Source organism: Podarcis raffonei, chromosome 8 (genome assembly GCF_027172205.1).
Source record: "Podarcis raffonei isolate rPodRaf1 chromosome 8, rPodRaf1.pri, whole genome shotgun sequence".
Classification (NCBI taxonomy): Eukaryota; Metazoa; Chordata; class Lepidosauria; order Squamata; family Lacertidae; genus Podarcis; species Podarcis raffonei.
The window spans coordinates 56,910,101-56,934,874 of record NC_070609.1 but is presented as its reverse complement, the minus strand read 5'-3'; the positions used below and the strand labels follow the sequence as shown (position 1 = coordinate 56,934,874).

Sequence of the window (24,774 nt, the reverse complement as noted above, 5' to 3'; positions counted from 1 at the left end):
AGTATAACCTTTGGATGCAATCCAGACAACAAAGCATTTAATTTTCCTACTAAAATCAATGGGACTGTAAAATACATTTAACTCTCTCATACTCAATTCAACGAGAAGTAGCTTTCTTTTTATTATTGTTATTGCATTTGAAGCCACCACTAAAAGGGCTTAACTCTGGCTAGTTCTCACCCTTTATCTTGTTTGCATGCTCAATGAAGGAGGGTGATCCACTTTAAATAGTGTTTTTAAAAAAATCATACCCATCAATATAGTCATTGGCTCTCTGTTCTGCAGCGACTGCCTTGTCATCAGGTTTTCCCACTCTTTCCAAGAAGCATAGAGCTGCATCTGCTCTAATTGTGTTGTACTTTTCATAACCTGAGAAACAGATATTTATTAATATTCTTTCAAGAGACAAGCAACCTGTATGTGAAAAAGAAACAAGTAGTATCCCTATCACTTACCATGTTTAAAAACTCCTATTAAGAGAGATTTATCTGCTTCTGTATCCCACCATTCCGCTGGCACTTCAGAATGATCTGGCTCAGGGACCCAAATATCAATTTCACTGAAATAGTTAACCAGAAAGCTGGTGTTAAGTCAACTTAATTAAAGAATTCTGAGAAACAAAGTTGTTTACAGTTTATAGTTTACAGTTAAGGAGAAAAGAGGAAAGAGCCTCAACATGGTGTACCTGGCTTCAACTCCATCAAAAACTTTTGAGCACTCATTACCAATGACTTCTTGCTTCAAGTAATACAACATTCTAACTCGAAGTAAGACCCTAAACATAAACACACAGAAGACAATTAATTCTTCAGCCACGGGCAGAGTGTATTTTAGTTCAACAAGCTACTATTTTGAAATATATAGGAAACATGCTCAGCATTATTATCAACAAATTTAAGACAAAACCTTAAATTTTCCAAGTGTATTTTGAGGCCAATTTCATCACTCCACATACCTGTAACATTTTAATGGTTATGAGTCCGTAAAAGTAGTCCCCCACACCTTCTCCATACCTAATGACCTTGATGCTTTGGGCCTAATGCTTAGTCCCAGCTAACTAAGGGCTTGCAGCAGCATGTTTGCTGCCAACAGTTTCTGGCAACATGAGAACAATTCGTATGCACATCTGTCAGGCCCAAACAATTTGTGATTTGGAGGAAGGCAAAGGAGGGTGACATTCCCCGCAAATCCCACACAAATTTTTGTTTCGCAGGAGTAGGGAGAGCTCCTGCCAAAATGTACAGGTTCTCTCTTCCTGTCTGCTCCTCCTCCCTTCCAACTTTTGGCATCTGCACAAGGTGTAACCACTGTACAAATATAGAGACTAGTTTACAACATGGCTACTACAATTATGTAGTTTTGTAATCCATAGCACCTCACTTGTTAACATTAATAAAGATTATTAGCATTTAGTATGAAGGTGTTACTTGTACATCAAGGAGACAAACTTTAAATCATGTGTTTATATTGCTACTTACTTGTTGCAGTGATGTTTTATGTGTTTTTTATATCCATCATCTTGCAACAAATGCTCTGGATTATACTTTCGAAGCCATTCTGCTTTATGAATATCAAAAGTGCTGGCCTGAGTTTTAACTTTTTTTCCTTTTCGGCCCCTGGGGACAGGAGCTGACAAACCTATGCAACATAGGAAAATACAATGTAACAACTGCATGGTATGACAGAACTTCCTTGTTTCAGGAAGACAGAGAATACTACCTGTTTTCCCTTAACATTGCAAGTGTAGATAATTCAAACAGTAATGCTAAACGACAAAAGAGGGTAGACCTACATGTAATAAAATACCATGATTACTCTCAACGTTCCCCAAGGTAAAGCAGCTACGGTTTCAGATGGAGTGGGTCATTTAACCCTTCCCATACATTAGTGCATTCAAAATGGTCTCCACCAGCTGTTTTTCTCCCCAAAGCCACAAAATAGGAAATTAGAAGAAGAATACATGCATTTGTATCTTCCCCCATTTTATTTCACAAGGTGTATCATCCTTCAGTACTTTTGAGGAGTCTTTAATTTCATCACAAGCATGTCAAAAAATAGTCTTCTTACAGATTCTTACCTAGGTGATTCTGTAGCTCTCGAGTTTGCCCATCCTCTGTTGGTGTAATAAGGTCCCATATAAAACTTTTTATTTTTTCATCTCCTCTGTAATGGACAAGGCAATATGCTAGAAGGGCTCGGCAGATTATCTCTACATCCTGTTCGTTTAATTGTCTCTTGAATCGCCCATGTGATAAAATCTCTCTCCAACGGCCCCACCTGTTTAGAGTTTAACACTGGAGTTTAACATTTTAAACAAAAATGGTATCTTTAAGACTACTTGTAGAATGTTTTGCTGCAAAGTGTTAAGAGGTAAATATATATTTTATATTTCTAATGCATTAACAAGTTCCCCTTTTGTGTTGCTTTGAGAATCTAAGGTTTTCTCCCCTTATCATCCTGCAAGCTAATAGGGAAAGCCACTAGTTTTATGCAAATCTGTGAGTCTGTGAGCATTAGTTTGGTCCCTCACAGGTTTTTCTGTATCTATAAAATATTTAAACATATCCACAGGGAGATTTTCTCTTTGCTATTATAACTACTATTCTATTACACATAGGTTATGGCACATTTTGTTACTACAGTTCTTTATGAGAAGAACTATAGTAACATTATTTGTGTGTGTTTTACATGACCGCAATAGAAAAAGCAACATGGCCTGATCCTAAGGTCTGCTGATCAATAAGTAAGCACTTCGGTCATTATGTCTATTGCCACAAAATACTACATTGTAACTGTACTGCAGCACCACTACTAAACTGCTGGAATCTGGTACAATAGCAAGTGTAAAGTAGGACACCATCCATACAGAAAATGAAATTTAAGAAATAATAATAATTTTATTATTTATATTTTTGTCTCTCTTTACACCAAAGAAACAAAAAACATTTTTACCCATAAACTAGCAAGTTTTTTTCCACCCTAAAACATTCTGTTCTTCCATATCCATTGGAGCGGTCACAAGGCCTCCGAAGTTTTGGTTTATCATCCCCTTCGCTTTCAATGTCAGATAGCTCAGCAAGTTCATCCTTTGTAGAACTGAAAGGCCTTGTTTGCTTCCTAATTCTAGGAGTGTCAATAACCAAGCTATTCTGTAAAATGTAACAATATTCTGAGTCAACAGAAGTGAGCATTTTCAAAATACAAAATGATAAAGTTCATCAAAATATCCTTGTCTGATATTTTATTTATTATTTTACTTGTTTTTATAAATTTTGCAATCAGCTTTTCATTTTAAAATAATCCAAACGCAAGATTTTAAAACACAACAAATCTTAGCATCTATCTTCCAATAAACAGTAAGAGAGAAAATCAGCATGTACACTGACAAATAACCATTTACATAGTGCAGTATCAAGAGATTCAACTAAGCCTGGGTGAATAAGTAGGTCTTCACTTGGTGTCTAGAGCTTGTAAGACATGGTTCAACCATATTTGAGGGGCAAGACAGTTCCACAATCAGAGTGTTTATCGAGAATATCCTCTCTGAGGCTGCCATATATCAAATCCCTGGCAAATGTGACACTGTCAAGAGGGTGTTCTCTCTACATCAAACATAATTATACTGAGAGAAGACGCACTAAAATTAATCAACCAACATTAACCATTTCCATTAATTTCAATGGATCTATTCTGAGTAGAACTAATACTGGCTTCAACTGACTATAACAACAAAAGCTTGTTGAACTGTAAGTATGGTAGCATTTCAAGAAAACTATGAACACTCAAATACAGCATAGGATGATAGGACATTCCTGATCCATGATCAGAATAGTCAATAATTGCTGAGTTAGAGAGAACATTTCTGTCGCTTCCCACTCCAATTCTATGAATTGGTAAGGAAACATCTAGCAATGATCAGGTAGACAGGACACATTACTGCACTTTTCAAAAATATTTTCTCTCAAGTAATGAAAAGTACACTAAAAGCTCATGACACAACATGAAAATCTCTGCCCCAGAATACAAAAACAGATATTTTAAATTCAGTACACAATTTGTATCCTTTTGGTAATGAAGCTTTCATAGATCAAGTTTGTGGTCTATTTAAACATACGTTTTCCTTTTGACACAATCTAGTTTCAGATATCTCCAAAGATCAACAGAAGGCAAGTTTGATGGGGGGGATTAGTTCTTCGAGTAAACAAAATACTAAGCATAGGTCTACATATACTATTTTAGTGAAGGAAATGTTTTTAGTTAGGATACTGCCGTCCAAAGAACCTAACTTAGTTCTCCAATAGTGATTTGATCAAAACTGCTACAATAAGCCTCAACTTAAAAAGCAAACAAACTGAATAGCACAATTAAAAGAACACTTGAACCTGTAAGTTCAGTGCAAAAATGAATGAATGAATAAATGAATAAATAAATAAATAAATAAATCATACTTACTCTACCACTGATGGTGTCTATGTCTATTTCTGCTTTTTTGGCCCACTTCTGCCAGAAGTTGGGATCATCTAATGAAATATCTGTCCTGTTTCCAGATGCAACAAAGCTAGCCTGTAACAGCACAATATAAAGTGTCACCAGTATATTTGTTCAGTTTCAAGTATCACAAGGTACCGCATGCTCTCAAGGAAGGAAAAACACCAGCTACGTTCAAGTGAAGCCTACCAATTAGGTATTTTAACCTAACAGTTAAGTCAGTCACAATCTGTTAACTTCTAAGAGGACTGTTCTGGATGCTTATACTTTTCTCTGTGTTCTGTAAAAAGGACACCAGAAGAGCTTATAACTACCGTATTTTCCCCTCTATAACACGCAGATTTTTTCTCCTAAAAAGGAAGGGGAAATGTCTGTGCGTGTTATTGAGCGAATGTGTGGTCCCTGGAGCCAAAAAATCAGGCAAAAATCAAATCACGCGTCTCGGAGAAGGGAAACCTGAAAAGAGGAAGCGGCTGCTTTCCTGCATTCTGCCTCAGGGTCTTACTGCCCACCCTCCTCTGTTTCCTTGCTGTGTTTCCTGAAACGGAACAAAGAGCAGGGAAAGCCCCTCCCCTCCAGGCAAGCAGAGGGGAAAGCAGAGTGTCGTTCCTTCCTCTCTGTGCTCCGGTGCTGCTGAAAACATGCAGGTTTGAGAGAGAGAGAGAGAGAGAGAGAGAGAGAGAGAGAGAGAGAGAAGAGCGCGAGGTGGCTGGCTTGGGTGGGGGAAAACTTTCCTCCCTTCCGTTATACTCCTCTCCTGCATTCTTAGCCAGCTGCTTCTCTGCACACCCCTCTTAAAATGTGGTTACAAAGCATGGATCCACATGGATCCTCAGGATCTTTGCATTGGGTCACCCCAAATTCACCATCAGATCACATAGCATGTCCATGGCTACAGCCTGCCCCCCCAAAATCACGTACCCACTGTTGCCTGGGGCTGCAATGGTGCAAAAACGTGGTTACAAAGCATGGATCCACAGGGATTCTCAGGATCTTTGCATTGGGTCACCCCAAATTCACCATCAGATCACATAGCATGTCCATGGCTACAGCCTGCCCCCCAAAAATCACGCACCCACTGTTGCCTGGGGCTGCAATGGTGCAAAAATGTGGTTACAAAGCATGGATCCACAGGGATTCTCAGGATTTTTGCATTGGGTCACCCCAAATTCACCATCAGATCACATGTCTGTGGCCACAGCATGAAGCACAAAAATGATACATCCACTGTTTCATTCAGAATGTTTTTTCCCTTGTTTTCCTCCTCTAAAAACGATGTGCGTGTTATGGTCAGGTGTGTGTTATAGAGCGAAAAATACGGTACCTTAGCAAATGTGGAGCCCCTTCCTTCAGATTCAATTGTAATTGTTTTTGTGCGACGCTGCAAGATTTGATCAATATCTTCTTCACAGAATTTAGAACCCTCATCCTCTTCATCCATAATGGCACCATATGCACCTCTTCGAAGCAAATCTTCAATTTCTTTTTTAGAAAGTTGTTGGATCTATGTAAAGGAGAAACTGGTAAATCTTATGATATTAATGCAGCTGGATACATAAAAATGCTCAATTAAAATGATAATATGGAATAATATAATTGTTATATTTTGAAATAGTTCCACTGGATAACTAAAAAATAGTTTTACAGTAAATATTGCTATTACTGACAGAAACTGGTTGTCCTTTCCAAAGTATGTAATACACATAATTGCTTTATGTGTATTATTTTTGTTATCTTTTAAAAAGTCTCTTACAGTATCAAAATCCTATTATTGTATACACTGTAAACTACCTCAAGGATTCCCAACCTATACTTTGCCTACCTGTTCCTTAAGATCATCCATCCAACAACAGAGTCTAAAGTCTCAAACAATAGAATTCTCTCTCCAACATGGCCAATCTTTGGTTATATATAGGTTACAAAAGCCACAGGAATTTATGTGGGGGTAATAGAAAAGCAGAGAGCTAGGAAGTGGTGCAAAGCTTTAAGATGTCATTCAGACTAAGCTTTGAACTGCTCCCCTATTCTCTTGAGTAAATGATACAGTTACAAAAATAAAAACCCATTTCAAATTCCTTTTTTTTTGGGAGGAGAGGAAAGAGGGGAAAATGGGTACATACACCACCAACACTATTTTCTCTTCCACTCATGCTCTGTAAGACAGCCTTATCCAGGCCAAGCTTCAGACTTGCTCTGTCAAACATCTCTCTTTCGTAAGAGTTCCGAGTTATTAGTCGGTAGACCTTCACTGCTTTGTTCTGACCAATCCTATGACAACGAGCTTGGGCCTGAGAAAAAGGTACATGAATCCATTGGACAGATTGTCAAGTAGAAATGTAATATAATGATATATTATTACTTAAATATAAAATTACTTAAATAGACATTGTTAAAACAAAATACAATTAAACTGAAGCTGTAAATGAAAACAATAAAAAATAAAATTAAGGTCAATACAAACGGACTTTAGCTTTGTGTATTATAGAATATTTCTCTACCTTGTATGGCAGGGATTCACAAGTTTGCTCCCCATGGCAAGTACTCAGATAGTGTCTGACTAGTTTGGCATGGCTCAAGTTTACTCTGAAACCTGGAGCTAGAGAGGAGGTGGGATGATCCCGCTGAACCACATTCTAAAGTTCAGAGAAAGCCTAGGACCTGTTTCACCTTTTTCAGGCATTTGGAGCACCTAACAACCAGCGAAAAGCCCTCACCATGCCATCTATACCTTGCAGCTTGGAACTGGAAGCTTCTTTTGTCTCTGCTGTTGCTGGGTATTTGAAGAATCCAGCAAGTGCAGAGACAAGACCGAAAACTTCTGACTCCTTATGACTAGCTCAGACCTAGAGGGGGAAACGGCTTGTTTTCACATTGCACATTGCTCCACTCTCTCTCCCAACACAAAACATGGACTTGGAAAAGTGAGGAAGAGATTTCCTCTTATTTGTGTTTTAGAGGCACAATGCCAAGTTCAGGACAAGACTCCCTTCCTTGAAGAAGATATATGGTATTGGCAGCCAACAAGGGCTGCCTAGATCCTGCCGGATAGATGGTTTGCTTAAATATATTTAACAGTACATACAATTGCCTGAACCCACTGCAGATTTAAGAATGTCTCTCCTCATATGACCTAGCTAGTTAGCAAGCACCCGCAAGCAATACTGCTTGTTCACACTTGCTCTCTCTTTGTGGATCAGATGAAGTAGGTTCATTTGTAGGTGTTTCTTAGGTATTTAGCCCTATGGCAAAAGGCTAAACTGCTCAAATATATTTACCTGCAAATCATTCTGAGGATTCCAGTCAGAATCAAAAATTATGCAAGTATCCGCTGCAGTTAAATTAATGCCCAATCCACCAGCTCTGGTACAGAGAAGGAAAACAAACCGATCAGAGTCTGGTTTGCTAAATCGATCAATGGCAGCCTGACGTAAGTTCCCTCTTACTCTTCCATCGATTCGCTCATACAGGTACCTTTGAAGTGCAAAAAAAAAAAAAAAGCCATTAAAGAAAGGCTGTAATTGCAAACCAGAATATAAGTATAACCATGCACTTCTGAATATTACTATCCTACTGTCCTAATCAAATGAGCCTACATTGCAAGGAGATGCTGTAAAATTTTTGGTCAGGTTTTTTATTACACACCATCTTGAAAGTGTGTTAAAATGCATCCAATCCATATTCAGGTGAACCAGCAAAACATAACAATGTTCTTTTCACTCATCAGATGCTTTGAATGATAGAATTCTTAACAAGTATGTGAAATTCCATCCCCATAAGCATTCAACAATAATTTTCTTGGAGCATTTAATATATAATCACATATACCGTATTTTTCCTTGTATACGATTAGTGTTTTTTAACCAAAAAATTAGGTTTAAAATTGGGTCTCGTCTTATACACGGGTAGTGCTGAGTGGTGTTTTCTTAATTTGGAGTCCCCCCAGAATACGGGGCGTTTTATACATGGGGGCATCTTATACACAGAAAAATACGGTATTTAATAATAATAATAATAATAATAATAATAATAATAATAATAATAATACTAATAATAATAATTTATTTATACCCCGCCCATCTGGCTGGGCCTCCCCAGCCACTCTGGGCGGCTTCCACAGAAACTAAAAATACAGTAAAATATCACACGTTAAAAACTTCCCTGAACAGGGCTGCCTTAAGATGTCTTTTGAATGTCAAGTAGTTGTTTATCGCTTTGACATCTGCTGAAAGGGCGTTCCACAGGGCGGGCGCCACTACCGAGAAGGCCCTCTGCCTGGTTCCCTGTAGCTTTGCTTCTCGCAATGAGGGAACCGCCAGAAGGCCCTCGCGCTGGACCTCAGCGTCCGGGCAGAATGATGGGGGTGGAGACGCTCCTTCAGGTATACTGGACCGAGGCCGTTTAGGGCTTTAAAGGTCAGCACCAACACTTTGAATTGTGCTCGGAAACGTACTGGGAGCCAATGTAGGTCTTTCAAGACCGGTGTTATATGGTCTCGGCGGCCACCCCCAGTCACCAGTCTAGCTGCCGCATTCTGGATTAGTTGTAGTTTCCGAGTCACCTTCAAAGGTAGCCCCACGTAGAGTGCATTGCAGTAGTCCAAGCGGGAGATAACCAGAGCATGCACCACTCTGGCGAGACAGTCCGCAGGCAGATAGGGTCTCAGCCTACGTACCAGATGGAGCTGGTAAAGAGCTGCCCTGGACACAGATTTGACCTGTGCCTCCATGGACAGCTGTGAGTCCAAAATGACTCCCAGGCTGCGCACCTGGTCCTTCAGGGGCACAGTTACCCCATTCAGGACCAGGGAATCCTCCACACCTGCCCGCCTCCTGTCCCCCCAAAACAGTACTTCTGTCTTGTCAGGATTCAACCTCAATCTGTTAGCCGCCATCCATCCTCCAACCGCCTCCAGACACTCACACAGGACCTTCACCGCCTTCACTGGTTCTGATTTAAAAGAGAGGTAGAGCTGGGTATCATCCGCATACTGATGAACACCCAGCCCAAACCTCCTGATGATCTCTCCCAGCGGCTGCATGTAAATGTTGAAAAGCATGGGGGAGAGGACAGAACCCTGAGGCACCCCACAAGTGAGAGCCCAGGGGGTCTGAACACTCATCCCCCACCACCACTTTCTGAACACGGCCCAGGAGGAAGGAGTGAAACCACTGTATGACAGTGCCCCTAGCTCCCAGCCCGTCAAGACGGTCCAGAAGGATGTTATGGTCGATGGTATCAAACGCCGCTGAGAGATCCAGCAGAACTAGGAAACAGCTCTCACCTTTGTCCCTAGCCCGCCGGAGATCATCAACCAGTGCGACCAAAGCAGTTTCAGTCCCATGATGAGGCCTGAATCCGGACTGGAAGGGATCCAAATTTCATATATTTTCATTATAGAAACTTGAAAAACTTTATTCAGATATCATAAGATAAGAACACTACTTCAAGGCATTGGAGCCTCCTGGAAGGAACTTGATCGTTCCTTTGCCAATAGATAAAGAAGCCATAGTCTTGGAGGGAGGTTAGCTTGGAGCAAATCTTGTCCTGTCTCCAGATGAGGATCTAAAGAGGTCATCCAAATAAGGTGCCTTGAAAGCAGTGTTTGTTGAAAATTCAATGGTCTGAGGTAAGTCTAAAGTTCAGTCATGGCTGCATTTGGTAGTGTTCCAAATTATAATTGCCTTGGTGGAGGATTCCATCCTGAACCTATGTTATATACTTGTTTTCATATTTTAAATCCAGAATTTAATTTCCATCCTTTCCTGAAGACAATGAAGAACACAGAGCAGAAAGCGGATAATTTCTTTTCTGGGGAACTGGATCTCTGTTCCCTATTTCTTTTCTGGGGAACTGGATCTCTGTTCCCTATTTCTAATAAGTAGTGAATAGTCTGCCAAATAATAGTTTTTCAGTAGACTTCAAGGCTCAGAACTGGGGGGAAAAAACAGAAATTCTATGACTAGGCTGTTTTTAATGGTATTATGTTCCTAGGTATTCTTGGCCAAAACTGCCCAAGTAAGAAAAAAGAACCAGAGGAGGCCTTGAGTCAGAACTGTTCTCTGGTCCCTCTGCCTATGGGGGCTAGGTTAAGTTTGGTGGAGGAAATCTGGGACATGTCATTAAATTGTGGAGTCTGAACCACATTGACTTGGAGTTCTGAAATTCTCTATGATGAAAGGAACCTCTGCTGGAGCAGAGGTTATTTTTAGCCCCTTTCTTATGAGAAGCTGACATAACATTGTGTTTATATTTGTCTTCTATATAAAATAAAAAACAGGTAATTATACGTGCTATCTAATACATAAACTTATGGCTCTGTTGTGCTGGTGCCTTGGTGTATAGCAGGGACAGTGCTCCAATTGGAGTAGCCTCTACCACAGGTGTCATGGATTTTGAAGAAGCACGAACTCAGGACAAAAAGGAGAAGCGAGCTAAGAGTAAGGCAAATCCTCACCGTGATCAACTCCTGCCTGGAAACCTATGTCCCCACTGTGAAAGGACATGCAGATCCAGAATAGGCCTCCACAGTCACTTATGGATACACCATTAATACCATATTCATGGAAGACAATCTTATTTGGCTACAAGTGATCGCCAAAGAAGGAAGAGAAGGGATAGGCATCCTACAACTGAAAGGACTGCATATGGTCCTTGGCCTAATTTGATGCAAGGGAGAAGCATCTGAGGGAAGAGAAGGAAAAAATACACTGCTCCTGGCAGCCTACTCAAAGAGAGGGGTGTCAGAAAATGGGAGAAAGGCAGAAAGGTAGTTATGCTCATTTTTGGCTCTGGTTCCAGCCACCATAGGCATATGGTCCCCAACAGATTAGTTCCCATCAACAGGAAAAAGTTTCCCTCTCCTGCTGTGTAAGATCAGGCCATAAACTATAGTGCAAGGAAGTGCATGACTAGTAACTTAAAGGCAAATTATCACTTGATATCTCAGTACGATGACTCAAAAATGAATGAACCAAGTCCATTCAAAACTGTTTAATATACCATTAATATGGCTATTTGCACTATGAATAGTATCATACCTTTTATGTATCAGATAATCTTCAAGGATATCAAGACAGCGAACCATCTGGGAGAAAATAAGCACCTTATGGCCCCCTGCTTTCATTTTTGGAAGAAGTTTGTCAATGAGGACCAGTTTTCCAGCAGACTGGATCATTGCTTGCAAGTGGAAATCAGGAGCAGTTGGATTATAGGTCTCCCTAAACTCTCCTAAGATTTTTTCCTCAGCACCTGTCACATAAAGTAGGTATGATTTGCTTCTTCTAAAAGATATTGACATTTTCATATAACTTTGAAACAAAGTGCACATCATAATACTGTGACTGTATACGCCACACATTTCATAACAGTATTTATGATCACATTGTTTTTAATTTTTCAGTCCCCATCCCTTGACACTGATCATGGTAACACTTAATCCTCATTGTGGCTATTTACATTTCACCTTCAAAACTATAGCATATGCAACTAAATTCAAAAACACTTATACACAATTTTTAAAAATACAAAGAAGTTCCCCTGTTCCTCCAGTAAAATATGATACAACAGATTAATAACTGAATTGTTATTGTTGTTCTAATTATAATTTGTATATCGCCCTATACCTGCAGGTCTCAGGGCAGTTCACTATGGCCACCCTTATAGCACTCATCCTAATTTAGGGTTACCATATGTCCGGAATTTCCTGGACATATCTGGAATATTGCATTCGAAAGCAGTGTCCAGGCAGAAATCACTAAAATGCCTGGGAAAATCCGGACATATGGCAACCCATGTCGGCAGTGTTGTTTTTGGCTATTTTCCTTAAAAATAGCTCTAATTTAATTTTTTTGGAAAATTTGCCAATAAAGTTCAACCACTTTGTCAAAAAAAAAAGGCTCAACAGAGAAGTCCGGATTTTCACTGTTTTAAATATGGCAACCATATCCAAATTCTAACTCCAAGGGAAGCATTATTTTACATCACAAGAAAAATGTCTAAAGTAAGTAAAATTTAACATTTTTACATTTACCTTTGATAAGATATGGATGATTGCAGCATTTCCTGAGTTCCATCATAGTGTTAACCAAGTTGGGTACATTGGCTTGGCCTGCACCTTTTGACAAAAATGCAAAGTTTTTCTCTAAAATAGCTCGATAATATTTCTTCTGGATATTTGTTAATTCCACTTCAATAATAGTTTCTTGCTTTGGTGCCAGCTTCTTCTCTACATCTTCTTTCAGTCTTCTCAGCATCATTGGTTTCAGGATAGCTTGCAACTTTTGCACCTATAGAAAATAAAAATTAGCTGAAAACCTATATAAATTGCTACATTTCATAAGCTTATAAAGGGAGCGAAAATCATTACAGTGGTACCTCAGGTTAAGCACTTAATTCGTTCCGGAGGTCCGTATTTAACCTGAATGTACATAATGTATGTATAGATTCAAATTCATATTATTTCTGCATATTTTCTTGCAGCCACCATGAATTGTAGCAATACTATGGCTGATCACAACATTTTCAATTTACTTATCATTAGTTCAAATAGTGATAAAGATGGGAGAGGTGGATTTACTGTTATGGTTGAGCTGATAGTCATTACCGGACAAACAGCCCATTAAATTCTAATTTTTGAATGTATTCTGGTTCATACATCACAACAAACCATACCAACGTGCTTCCCCACTGTTGTATGTGTCACTGTCCAGCTGCTCCCCTAACATATTACCCCCGCCCATGTTCCATCCAAACCTAGAGCATGGAACAAATGACATTCTGGAGTTGTGACCCAACAAATCATACTGTGGCTTGTTTGAGTCATTAGTGGGGAGAGAAGCTGTGCATGCATGCACGCAAAAAGGGCAAGGCACATTCATGATTAAACCAAGGTTTAAGGCAAAGTATTACTTACTGTGACATGTGAACAAGGCCTGTGTGTGAATGTAACACAATAAAAAGTTTAAAATACCTGCTCCTCTGTTTTAAGGTCTCCAAACTCTTGCATGAATGTTGATTCTGCTGGGAAGCGCAAAGGTTCAAGGAAGTGAAGAAGGCTGAAAAGTTCTTCTACTGTGTTTTGCAGTGGTGTGCCTGTCAATAGCACCTTGTGCTCCTATAGAAGATGCACATTTTGCATGATTGTCTAAAATATAGCTGGGTATGTTATGCACAATCTTGAATCTTTGAGAGGAAGTATACAGACAATACACATATGCTAATTTATAAATAAAATAACCTATGATAAACAAGCATTGTAATAACTTTTCTGCCTTTAATACATTACATCATTTATACAGATTGTAAGGATTGCTGGTGAAACTGTGGACAAGTTAGAGCTGTTTTCATGCATTGTGTATTTTAATGAATATCTTAATATTAGTAAGCTGTTACAATATTCTATTCCTTTTGACCCCAAAATAGAACTATTATCTAAAGCATGCAGTACAAAGGAAAAATAATAACACATACACACTAAGCTTTATTTACATTACAGTATTTGAATTAGATCATTATGGAAAGGGATTCTTGTCTGTCACACACTGTAAATAATTTTGTTATTTTCTAAATGTCTTCCATTCTCCCTCAAATTGTTTGGTCCTATATTTTCCTGCTTCACCCAGAAAATCTATGGGTGGGAGTCATCTAACAAATCTAGTCAGTGGAAGCCTTGAACAAGGACTTTTTCTTGTGCAGCAAGGCTTTCCTCGGTTCTCCCCACCCCCACCCCACACAACTGGCAGCAGCGGTGGGGAGAATCTCCAGAACAGTGCACAGGAGGAGATGGGGAGTCATTTTGTGTGGCAAACTGAAATGCTTTTGCAGGCAGAATGATGGGAAGAGTGTGGCACTGAATTCCACCCTATATAATTTTATTCAAAACCTGTAAGCTACGTAATTTAATCAACCATTCTTTTAAACTGAAGTATTTCTCCCCACCCCTGGTACTTAGTGTAGAGGAGATGCACTGTCAATATTATACCAAAAATATGGATTCTTTTTAGCATGTAGGTATATGTATTTTAAGACTGTGCACATTTTATAAATTGCTTTGAAATTTTACTGCTATGAGGAATTTTCAAACTTTCAGGGATTTAATGCTTGCAATCGAATTTCACATTTTAAAAATAGTGGATGATCTAGTGAAAATATGGCATGTTATTGTAAGTGTAATTATTTTATGAAAAAAAATTATTTATATTTTTCAGCAATACAAATTACATTTTAAAAAAGACATTTACATCATAGTGCAACAAGGCATGTGTTAAGAATTCAAACAATAAAACAAATGACATGCTATATACAAGGTAGATAGCTTGAAGGGTTTATAGTGCTGGAGAAACTAGCTTGTATTTGCAAACACATGATTTCATGCCCAGTCATTAGCCTCTAATGACTAAAGTCATGCAGAAACAGAGTAGTAAAACAACATTAACATTGTGAAAGTAGGAGCATACAACTCCCTGATTTAGAAGTATAAAATATTTATACATCTTTTGAAGGTCAAGCAGTTGGACAAACTACTGAGAACTTGGCCTCCATAAGCCCTACAGATTTAAGGGCTATATATGCAAATGAAAAGTAAACACTCACAAGATTCATGAGTTTGAGCCCCTCTAGAAGTTTGCAGTTTTTATTCTTCAATCTGTGTGCTTCATCAATAATAACACAGCGCCATTCAATGGCATTGAGTTCTGGACAGCCACCAAGAATCATTTCAAATGTGGTAATGATAGCCTGGAACTTGTATGTACCTCTAATGATGCGACCCTAGGAAGAGTGAACAAACAGAACACAATATATGATGTTATCCAGAACCTTTCCATGGCTTCTGGAGGGGGAAATTGTGCTTGCATAACTGGGATTTTCTTTAACATGTGGGGGAAAGCTGGGTGTCCAAGCCTAAATGAAACCTAAAAAAGAAGAAGCCAAAGCTGCACATTCTGAAACAATATATAATGAACAAGCGAAACAATAATTGAAAGGGTGAATACAAGGCCACAATTATCTCCACCCATGCACAACCACCATAATGGCAGTCTCAGGTTGCCAAATTTCCATCCACATATTTTGCTATGACAGGATATACAGAAACAGAATACCGTATTTTTCGCTCTATAACACGCACCTGACCATAACACGCACATCGTTTTTAGAGGAGGAAAACAACAACAACAACAATAATAATAAATTTTATTTATATCCCGCCCTCCCCAACCGAAGCCGGGCTCAGGGCGGCTAACAACAATAAAACAGTACAAAAGTACAGCATAAACAACACTCTAAAATCATTCATTATAAAATTAATTAATTCAAGCCACTGGCAACCATTGGGCCAGAGCTCCGCGAAGATTGCCGAGGGAGGGAGTCAGGCTGTGCCCTGGCCAAAGGCCTGGCAGAACAGCTCTGTCTTGCAGGCCCTGCGGAAAGATGTCAAGTCCCGCAGAGCCCTGGTCTCTTGTGACAGAGTGTTCCACCAGATACAAGGGAAAAAACATTCTGAATGAAACAGTGGATGTATCATTTTTGTGCTTCATGCTGTGGCCACAGACAAGTGATCTGATGGTGAATTTGGGGTGACCCAATGCAAAAATCCTGAGAATTCCTGTGGATCCATGCTTTGTAACCACGTTTTTGCACCATTGCAGCCCCAGGCAACAGTGGGTGCGTGATTTTTCTGGTGCAGGCTGTAGCCATGGACATGCTATGTGATCTGATGGTGAATTTGGGGTGACCCAATGCAAAGATCCTGAGAATCCCTGTAGATCCATGCTTTGTAACCACATTTTTGCACCATTGCAGCCCCAGGCAACAGTGGGTGCGTGATTTTTTTGGTGCAGGCTGTAGCCATGGACATGCTATGTGATCTGATGGTGAATTTGGGGTGACCCAATGCAAAGATCCTGAGAATCCCTGTGGATCCATGCTTTGTAACCACATTTTTGCACCACTGCAGCCCCAGGCAACAGTGGGTGCGTGATTTTTTTGGTGCAGGCTGTAGCCATGGACATGCTATGTGATCTGATGGTGAATTTGGGGTGACCCAATGCAAAGATCCTGAGAATCCCTGTGGATCCATGCTTTGTAACCACATTTTTGCACCATTGCAGCCCCAGGCAACAGTGGGTGCATGATTTTTTTGGTGCAGGCTGTAGCCATGGACATGCTATGTAATCTGATGGTGAATTTGGGGTGACCCAATGCAAAGACCCTGAGGATCCATGTGGATCTATGCTTTGTAACCACATTTTAAGTGGGGAACGAAGGAAAAACAAAGAAGGGACATGAGAGGGGTGTGCAGAGAAGCAGCTGGCTAAGAATGCAGGAGAGGGATTTAACGGGAGGGAGGAAAGAAAGGCAAAAGTTTCCCCCCACCCAAGCCAGCCATCTCTCTCTCTCTCCCCCTCCCCCCTCTCTCTCCCTCCCCCCCCTCCCTCTCCCCCAGCAGCACCGGAGCACAGAGAGGAATTAGAAGGAACGACACTCTGCTTTCCCCTCTGCTTGCCTGGAGGGGAGGGGCTTTCCCTGCTCTTTGTTCCGTTTCAGAAAACACAGCAACGAAACAGAGGAGGGTGGGCAGTAAGACCCTGAAGCAGAATGCAGGAAAGCAGCCGCTTCCTCTTTTCAGGTTTCCCTTCTCCGTGAAGCGCGATTTGATTTTTGCCTGATTTTTCAGCTCCAGGGACCACACATTCGCTCAATAACACGCACAGACATTTCCCCTTCCTTTTTAGGAGAAAAAATCTGCGTGTTATAGAGGGAAAAATACGGTAATTTTATGCCTACATATACTACTGACATTTTTCGTGCATTAAGTTGAGGGTCTAAACAGATTCTCAATTACATAAATCACATAAATCACAAAAATAAATGATAACACTATGTACAGAAATCAAACTGGTTTACTAGCTATAAGGCAAAATAGAAGGTTACCTGTGAATCTCTGAAATACATCTCATACTGCTGTATCATCTGTCTGCTAACCATACTCCCATGATATACCACAACATTAAGATCAGTCCATGTGCGGAACTCTCTTTCCCAGTTGGCTATGGTGGAAAGTGGAGCTATGATCAAGAAAGGCCCTCTTATACCAGTCCGGAGGATTTCATACAGGAATGTTATTGACTGGATGGTTTTGCCAAGACCCATTTCATCTGCTAAAATGCAGTTTTGTCTGAAAACACAAGAACATTGTTAGCAGGGCTAGAAGAACACACATTCAGGATGGCTGTCAATGTTTATGTATAAGAAAGATTTGAAGCGTCTCTTTGCATTGTTTCCCAGGGCAAAGAATGAGTAGTGATTTAGCACCTGATTCCTTGAATTTTGTATGCTGCCTATAGGTACTGTATTTCTGCATGGTAATAGATTAAATATTGTCTTACTCTTATCTCTCTTCCACATCTATTATTATTGTGTTATTGCACTTCCAGGAGAAAAGACTTGTCTTCACTTAAAAACATTATGCTAGTAATACATTACCATTGCATTTTTTAATTTTTGAAAAATGTAGATCTGTTCATGTTCCTCTTTCTTCTCTGTCATTTTTCTTTGCTTGTTATGTTTTTTAGATTTTAAGCATGTGCGGTGGGGACTGTCTTTTTAAACTGACTGTATGTAAGCCACTATGGGAGCCTTTTTTAGCTGTAGAGTGGGGTACAAGTTCAATAAATAAGTAACACATGCCAAAAGGTACGAAAACTAGACTGCTCATTGACACAAATTTCAAATAAAAATGTTTCCTAGTTTCATTGTTTCTATTTACTTTTGAAGCAACACTAACATAAAAATTGATTTGATTAATTCAGAACACATACCTATTATACCAGTTGAAAAGTAGCCAGTTGAGCCCTTCTAACTGGTATTCCCTGAGTTGGTTGCCATTTTTATATTCCCTGGATAGCTCTATCTTCTTCCATGAATTAGAAGGAGGTCGATCCTTAGGAATAAAGCATAACATAAATGACATTTTTGGCTCTCTATTCACCTGAAAAAAGAAACTGAAGTGAAACATTCTTTCAGGGGTTATGCACACAGTCAGGTATATTGCACAGACTGAAAGAGTTGAGGATGGATTGGCTCAAAACATGTAAATGGGAGGGAGTGGAAACTCTTCCTGACATAGGTGCCAACTCCTAGGTGCCCAGCTCTTTTGGGCCCCAATTTTTGACACCCCCCCCCAATGTTCAGAACGATCAGGGAGTGAAGGAGGCCGAGTGCAGAGAAGAGCGCAGTGCAATTCAGGGGCCAGATCTTCCTCCTCCTGCCGCAGAGGGGAAGGAGCCCCTGGCCAGTGGTGGTGGCAGCAAGATGAGGAGGAGGCCAAGCACGAGAGAGGAGGATCCACTGGCCATTGAAGCCACGCTGCTGTGTTGGGCTCCACCCCTTGCTCCTCTCAACATCCTGACAACACATCTCAGTATCAAGCAAACGTCATCAGCCCCCCATCACCTTCTGCACAAGCTGGCACCTCTGCTTACCGACAACAAACCACACCTGAGATAAATGATTTATCCTTACCAACCGCCTTGAATCAGGTCTTAAAGCTTGCAGCTGTTCAAACTCTTCTATTTTTCCTTGGTCTACATCTTCTTTCAGCTCCCATGTGCTGTCTTCATATGGCAACGAGCACCATTTTACTAAGTAGTAAGTAACAGGCTGTAGTGGTGAAAATGATTAGTCAGACTTAACAAAATACGAAAGAATATATGCTGCCTCAATTTAGTAAGATGTTTCAACACATTTCACATACAGTATTTGCTTTCTTCCTGTAGTTGACCCCTTGCCCCCCCCCCCTTTGGTTAATTATTCCTATATGCTTTCCACACTGTAAGCTTGAAAATACATTAGACAACAGATGGGGAACATTTTTTTGCCAGATTTGTCCCCACTTCCATAGGCCAATCAATTGGTGTCAGAATGTCAGCCAGATAACCCATGTCTCAAGGTTCCCTGTGTAGGGACTTTGAAGCGGGGCACATGTGTGTGCTTTGGGGAAATGGCTTTGTAGTCAAATTGGAGTTTGTATCAGGCCAAATTTGGCGTGCAGGTCAGAGGTTCACCATGCCTATATTATAGAGGTTATTTAATTATCCCCCCCCCCCACTTTTTTTACTCTGTCCTATTGTTATGGCTAAAGGAAGCTTAGAATTTGAACACGGTCACAGATATATACAACACAGGCCATACATATATATGGGAGTGCACACACTACTCTAAAAATGATCATGATAGATGCTGCAAAACATGTGCTTTAGATTATATATGATTCTTTTTGGTTATATCCATACCTCTCCAGTGTCCTTATCTTCACAAAAGGACACTTCTAACACACGATCTACTTCAATATAATCGGGATTAAAAGGTTCTTCCTCCATCTGAAATTGAGTATATTTTATAATGAATTAATTGATCTAGTTAACAGCATAGCATGGTTCAATTCCAGAACACTGTAAATTGCACTGAAGTATATTAATAGTGGGTTGAGGTTTGCTGTTAATATCCAACTATAGAGAACAGAAAAGTTATTGATCAGCATTATGTGCTAAAATTACCCAAGAATATATTGCATTTTCACTATTTTTAATATAAAAACTCATTTATACTGTTTAATGCCTATAATTAAAATGAGAAAGAGAACACACACGTACATGAATGTAACAAAATACTAAACAGCAAAATATGTGTAGGCTTCTGATAATCAAGTATTTAATTAGCTTTGTAGTTTTTTGTTTCCCTCCCGCATACTCACATCTGCAAAAAAATGGGCTCTTTGTGCTTGCCTCAGCTTGAAACGTTTGATTTTCTGCTGGATTCTTTTATCTTTTAAAAGCTGTTGTTCAGTAGCCCATTCACAATGGAGGTAGGAGCTAGAATGGCATAACAGTATGTTAGCACATTGCTGCAAGCAATTTGTTATATTTCTTCCAACACATGCCCTTAGCAATATTAGATAAATCCTTCGAAGAGAAATGATGGTCATATTTTTAATACACTATGCTTCATATGATTATTTCTCTGTGCCTGAACTTTAAAATAAAGCCACAAAGTACCTGCGTACAATTGCATTCTCTCATTTTAGAACCATATTTAACAGTAAAAATAATTTAAGCAAAAAGCATGATTACAGTCCTCATTTACAAGCAGGGGTGTAACTACCTAGTTCCAATTAATATTTACTCTTTGTAGTTGGGGGTCCCTGTTTTGCAAGGAACCCATGCTGCTACCATGGAAAATGAGGGGGGGGGCAAACACTATGTACAGATCTCTTCTACCTAGCCCTAGAAACTGTCAGCCAGCCTGATAGTCTCAAACTTGTAATTTAACTTAAATAACGTAACTACAATACTTACTAGTTTTTGTATTTAACAAAAAATTCCTCGGCTTCCACTGTCGCTCCCCCAGGAATCTGAAAGAGTACACAGTGTTCTGTTTAAGATTCTTTTATATGAAAGCATTTTAAAAACTATGAACCAAAACCCATATCCCCATATGTACTCACTTCTTTCTTAATGATTCTGGAAGATAAAATTTTATCTACAATTGCTGCATCTTCTTCACTTGGATTCTCCTAATCAGGTGCAAAGAAACAAAAACAAAACAGGCTATATTCCATTTAAAAGCAGTCCTGAGTGCAGATATTAGCAGAGAAGGATTATACACAAATGTGTAAAAAAATCAAATGAATAAAACTCAATATATTCAATCTACCTCTACAGTTATTATTATGGAGCTATTAATTCTTACAGTTTTAGAACAGAAACTACTTTGTTCTTAGGACTAATATTTCACAAAACAAATGAACACATTTAGATTTCCTAATAGCACCAATATATATTATTAGTATTATTCAGTACATAGTGTACATAAACTTCTTGATGCTGATCCCATGTGCACTTTAGGGTAAATAGACCCTTTCATTCCACAAAGTAGGTAGCTTTGCCCATGCACTGTTCCGGGCACACAAAAATAGTACCGATTCTATTGAAATTTCTTATGGGTGTTAAGACCTATAAGCATGCATATGAGTTCCCACCCATACAAGGAATCTCTCCACAGAGGCAAACTTATCTGAGAGGGAGTATATGGTGCAATGCATAATGCACTATTCCCATATAGCTACTGTTTCAGTAAGGAATACAAGGAACATAATTTGATGGACTGCTGCCTTCATTAGTTCACATTTCTAGGAGCAATCTAAACCCTAGGCCTACTGGTATCAGCAGTTTGGAACAGGTGGATCTCTGTCTGACTCTGGGCTACTGGTTGTATTCCCTCATGCTGGCTCAGGCAAAGTCTCAAAGTCTCCCTCCATCCTGGTTCAGTCATGTGATTTGTCATGTGACCTAGCAACCTGGTAAAAGTTGCACTGGCAAAATGGGTAGTATAAATCAAAATATTTTAAAGGCTTGTTTTCTCTGCTAGGCTCATGGTGGCAAAGGTGGCAGTGGCCCCATTCCTGAAATACACACTATATTGCTTTGTCTATTGTAAGACAGGGCTTGATTGGTCTTCCAAGTCATAGATTAGCTGTATCGTGCAGCACAGGAGATTTTTTTTTGGGGGGGAGGGGTATTTACACCTGCCCAATTATGTTGTGGGGTGGGCATATACCAAGATTCAAATCACTACTTCTTTCTTCCCTCACCTGGGGCATGTGCAGGGAAGAAAAGTTTGGAAAACCTAAGCAAGGATCTATAATCAATCTAGACTGAAAGCAGCTTGTTGAGAATTAGCACAAAAGATTCTGGATTAAGAAAAACTTTTTGTGCTATGAACATGTTTGAGTGTATGTAGCCTTTGAAACTAACTACAGAACTGCAAGAGGTAAACCCCACAAATAATGAGTTTCACTTACTACAAATAACTGTAAAGGCTGTTCAGCAGGTAAAGGGGTGGAATTCTTTTTTATTTTGACAGAAACTTTGGTTTCTTCCTCAGATTGTTTTCCTTCACCTTCTTCTGCATACTTCTTCCTTTTAATTTGTCGATTTGATCTTCTCTTCTACAATGGAATTGCAAATATTGAAAGTGTTTTAACCAAACTGTTAGAGGTTGGGGACTGAGTTAATGTTTTAAGCATATTTTCAAAATAAAAGTGTTAATTTCTGAATACCTGAGAAGTCTCATCTTTGAACGACTGCTGAGTTGTCTGCTTAGCATCAGACATTTCATCTGAAGACTCATTTTTTCTCTTTTGCTTTTTGCCCAAAGTAATAATAATCTTGCTGTTTTGAAACAAAATACAAAGTTAAGCCTGGTCATAAAATTTAAGATACTAAATGTTTTCTGTATTTAACATCAAAGATGCACTGTCAAGTTGCAACATTTTAAAATATTTCCTCCTAATCCTGATGTGGTGCTAGCCGGAGGAGATTTCAATTTTTCTCTCCAGAAAAAAAGCTTACTTTAGTAGAAGAATGGACAACTGTAGAATAATATCTATACATATTGCCTGGAAGTGCTTATTATTAACACACAAAACAAAAAAAGTTATTGATATAAGTGGTGCATATTGCATCAGTCTAAAGTATTTTCATACATAATCCAGAGTAAGCACACTAAAAAATATATTCAAGTTGACAGTTTGAAATTTTGAAGCATCGAGAAGTACAGAAACCATTTCATTAGTAACAACTGATAATGACTACAGAATTGCAGGGGAAATTACAGCCCTAATGCAACAGTGCTAATTATTTCTGAGTTTACATTCAAAGGGTTACAGAAAAAGGAACAATATTAATATCATTCCATCTGGTTTTAATCAGAGGGCTGCAAATACATATAATTTCCCATATTTAAAGTCTGACAAGTGCTGCTTTTCAATGCATTCTCAAAATAATCACAATGTGATTACAATCAAACCCAAATTCGGATAAAGAGATGTCCTTAGATGCACACTTTACATAATGTAGATTTGATAATTACATACTATGTAGCAATGACAGAATTGCTTTACTATAGAAATTTATGTTGCTTCACAGAACTTTCCCCATCCCTTTTATAAAAAAAAAATTGGCCTTTATTAATTTGCTGCAGTTACTATTCATCAAAAACAGTAAACATGACCGGCCACTGGAAGATAATTCAAAGCAATGAAAGTGGGGCGACTCAACCATTTTCAACTGTATCATATTTAAAAGAAATAATTGAATAAATGAAGCTGGTTTAAAGAAATGATTCACCAATCACTATATATGCAAATAGTGGTACCTGCCCAAGTTACATCCATTGGCTCTACTTTGGGGACAATTTAGATCAGATGGCACCCATTATAATTACTCAGCAATTTACTGAGCTTATGAAATTTAAAAGTTAATAACATAAAATCTTGTTTGTAGATGGCGCATGTACAAAACATCTAATTTGCTAGAAGCAATTACAGAAATAAGGAAGACTATCTGGATCCCTTTAAACGTTCAAGTTCTTAAGAAAAGCACCCTGATCTTATTTCACCAGAGCAACACCACTAGTTTTCATTAGCTTTCTACATTACAAGTCACATATGGCTGGGATGACTGATTACTTATAAACGTCAAATCATTTTTAAGAATGAATAGCAATCCAGGAAGCCCATTACATTTCTTTTTATGACAGAAGCCTAGTTTTTGTTTACTATTTACTATTGCATTAACATTATTCAGTTAAGGAAACCCACAGTAAAGTTTTTTGAGATAACAGTCCCTTTAACCCAAATAGCAGCCCGAAGGTTACTGAAAAGAATCTGATTGACTAATTTAGTGCTTTCCCTCAAATTAAACAAAAAGCTATCATTGGTTAGTTGGATGTTCTGAAGGAATCATAGCAGATGTATGACAACTCTAGGCAAAAGTAATGGAAAACCTAATTGGATCTCTAATTAATGTGATCATAAAAGCCTTGAAAAAATTTGTTTGCTAACATCACCAACTTACTACTGTAAAATTATGCAACTCATAAAACCAAAATTTAAATGTGCAACATGACACATTAAGACCATCTTGCTTCTCTACCTCCGCTTGAATTCATATCCACAATATATAAACTCAGATTGCAGGATATTTTATAATTATTTTTAAAAGGACAATTAGCAGTACAATGACAACATACAGAATATTTATGTTTGTTCCTAGCCTTTGATGAATTCACTCAAGAACTCCTATCCTGAGCCAGGCAAGGTCCGTCAGGAGAAAAATATTTTGGACATCACTGCTACTGAACATCAAATCAAAACATTATACATATAAAGAACAAGTCAAAAGCCTGGCATTTGAACACCCACCCACCCACTCTTTCCAAAGCATGCAT

At 38.9% G+C, this 24,774-nt stretch overlaps 1 protein-coding gene across 15 annotated transcripts in view; it reads right to left on the bottom strand.

Moving 5' to 3' along the window:
* The window catches only part of CHD9 (chromodomain helicase DNA binding protein 9), a 75,048-nt gene that overhangs the window by 16,180 nt on the left and 34,094 nt on the right, over positions 1-24,774 (bottom strand). For all 15 annotated transcript variants that reach the window (XM_053400157.1, XM_053400156.1, XM_053400161.1 and 12 more), the window contains 23 exons: positions 22,604-22,715; positions 22,346-22,492; positions 20,990-21,058; positions 20,841-20,896; positions 20,240-20,357; positions 19,779-19,865; positions 19,009-19,146; positions 18,306-18,427; positions 17,419-17,662; positions 15,079-15,255; positions 13,457-13,600; positions 12,518-12,773; positions 11,526-11,736; positions 7,764-7,959; positions 6,609-6,776; positions 5,813-5,992; positions 4,453-4,563; positions 2,953-3,149; positions 2,078-2,277; positions 1,479-1,638; positions 686-775; positions 456-559; positions 252-369 (listed from right to left, as the gene is read on the bottom strand). In XM_053400157.1, the coding sequence (XP_053256132.1) occupies positions 252-369; positions 456-559; positions 686-775; positions 1,479-1,638; positions 2,078-2,277; positions 2,953-3,149; positions 4,453-4,563; positions 5,813-5,992; positions 6,609-6,776; positions 7,764-7,959; positions 11,526-11,736; positions 12,518-12,773; positions 13,457-13,600; positions 15,079-15,255; positions 17,419-17,662; positions 18,306-18,427; positions 19,009-19,146; positions 19,779-19,865; positions 20,240-20,357; positions 20,841-20,896; positions 20,990-21,058; positions 22,346-22,492; positions 22,604-22,715 (3,405 nt within the window). The remainder of the gene's footprint in view (positions 1-251; positions 370-455; positions 560-685; positions 776-1,478; positions 1,639-2,077; positions 2,278-2,952; positions 3,150-4,452; positions 4,564-5,812; positions 5,993-6,608; positions 6,777-7,763; positions 7,960-11,525; positions 11,737-12,517; positions 12,774-13,456; positions 13,601-15,078; positions 15,256-17,418; positions 17,663-18,305; positions 18,428-19,008; positions 19,147-19,778; positions 19,866-20,239; positions 20,358-20,840; positions 20,897-20,989; positions 21,059-22,345; positions 22,493-22,603; positions 22,716-24,774) is intronic.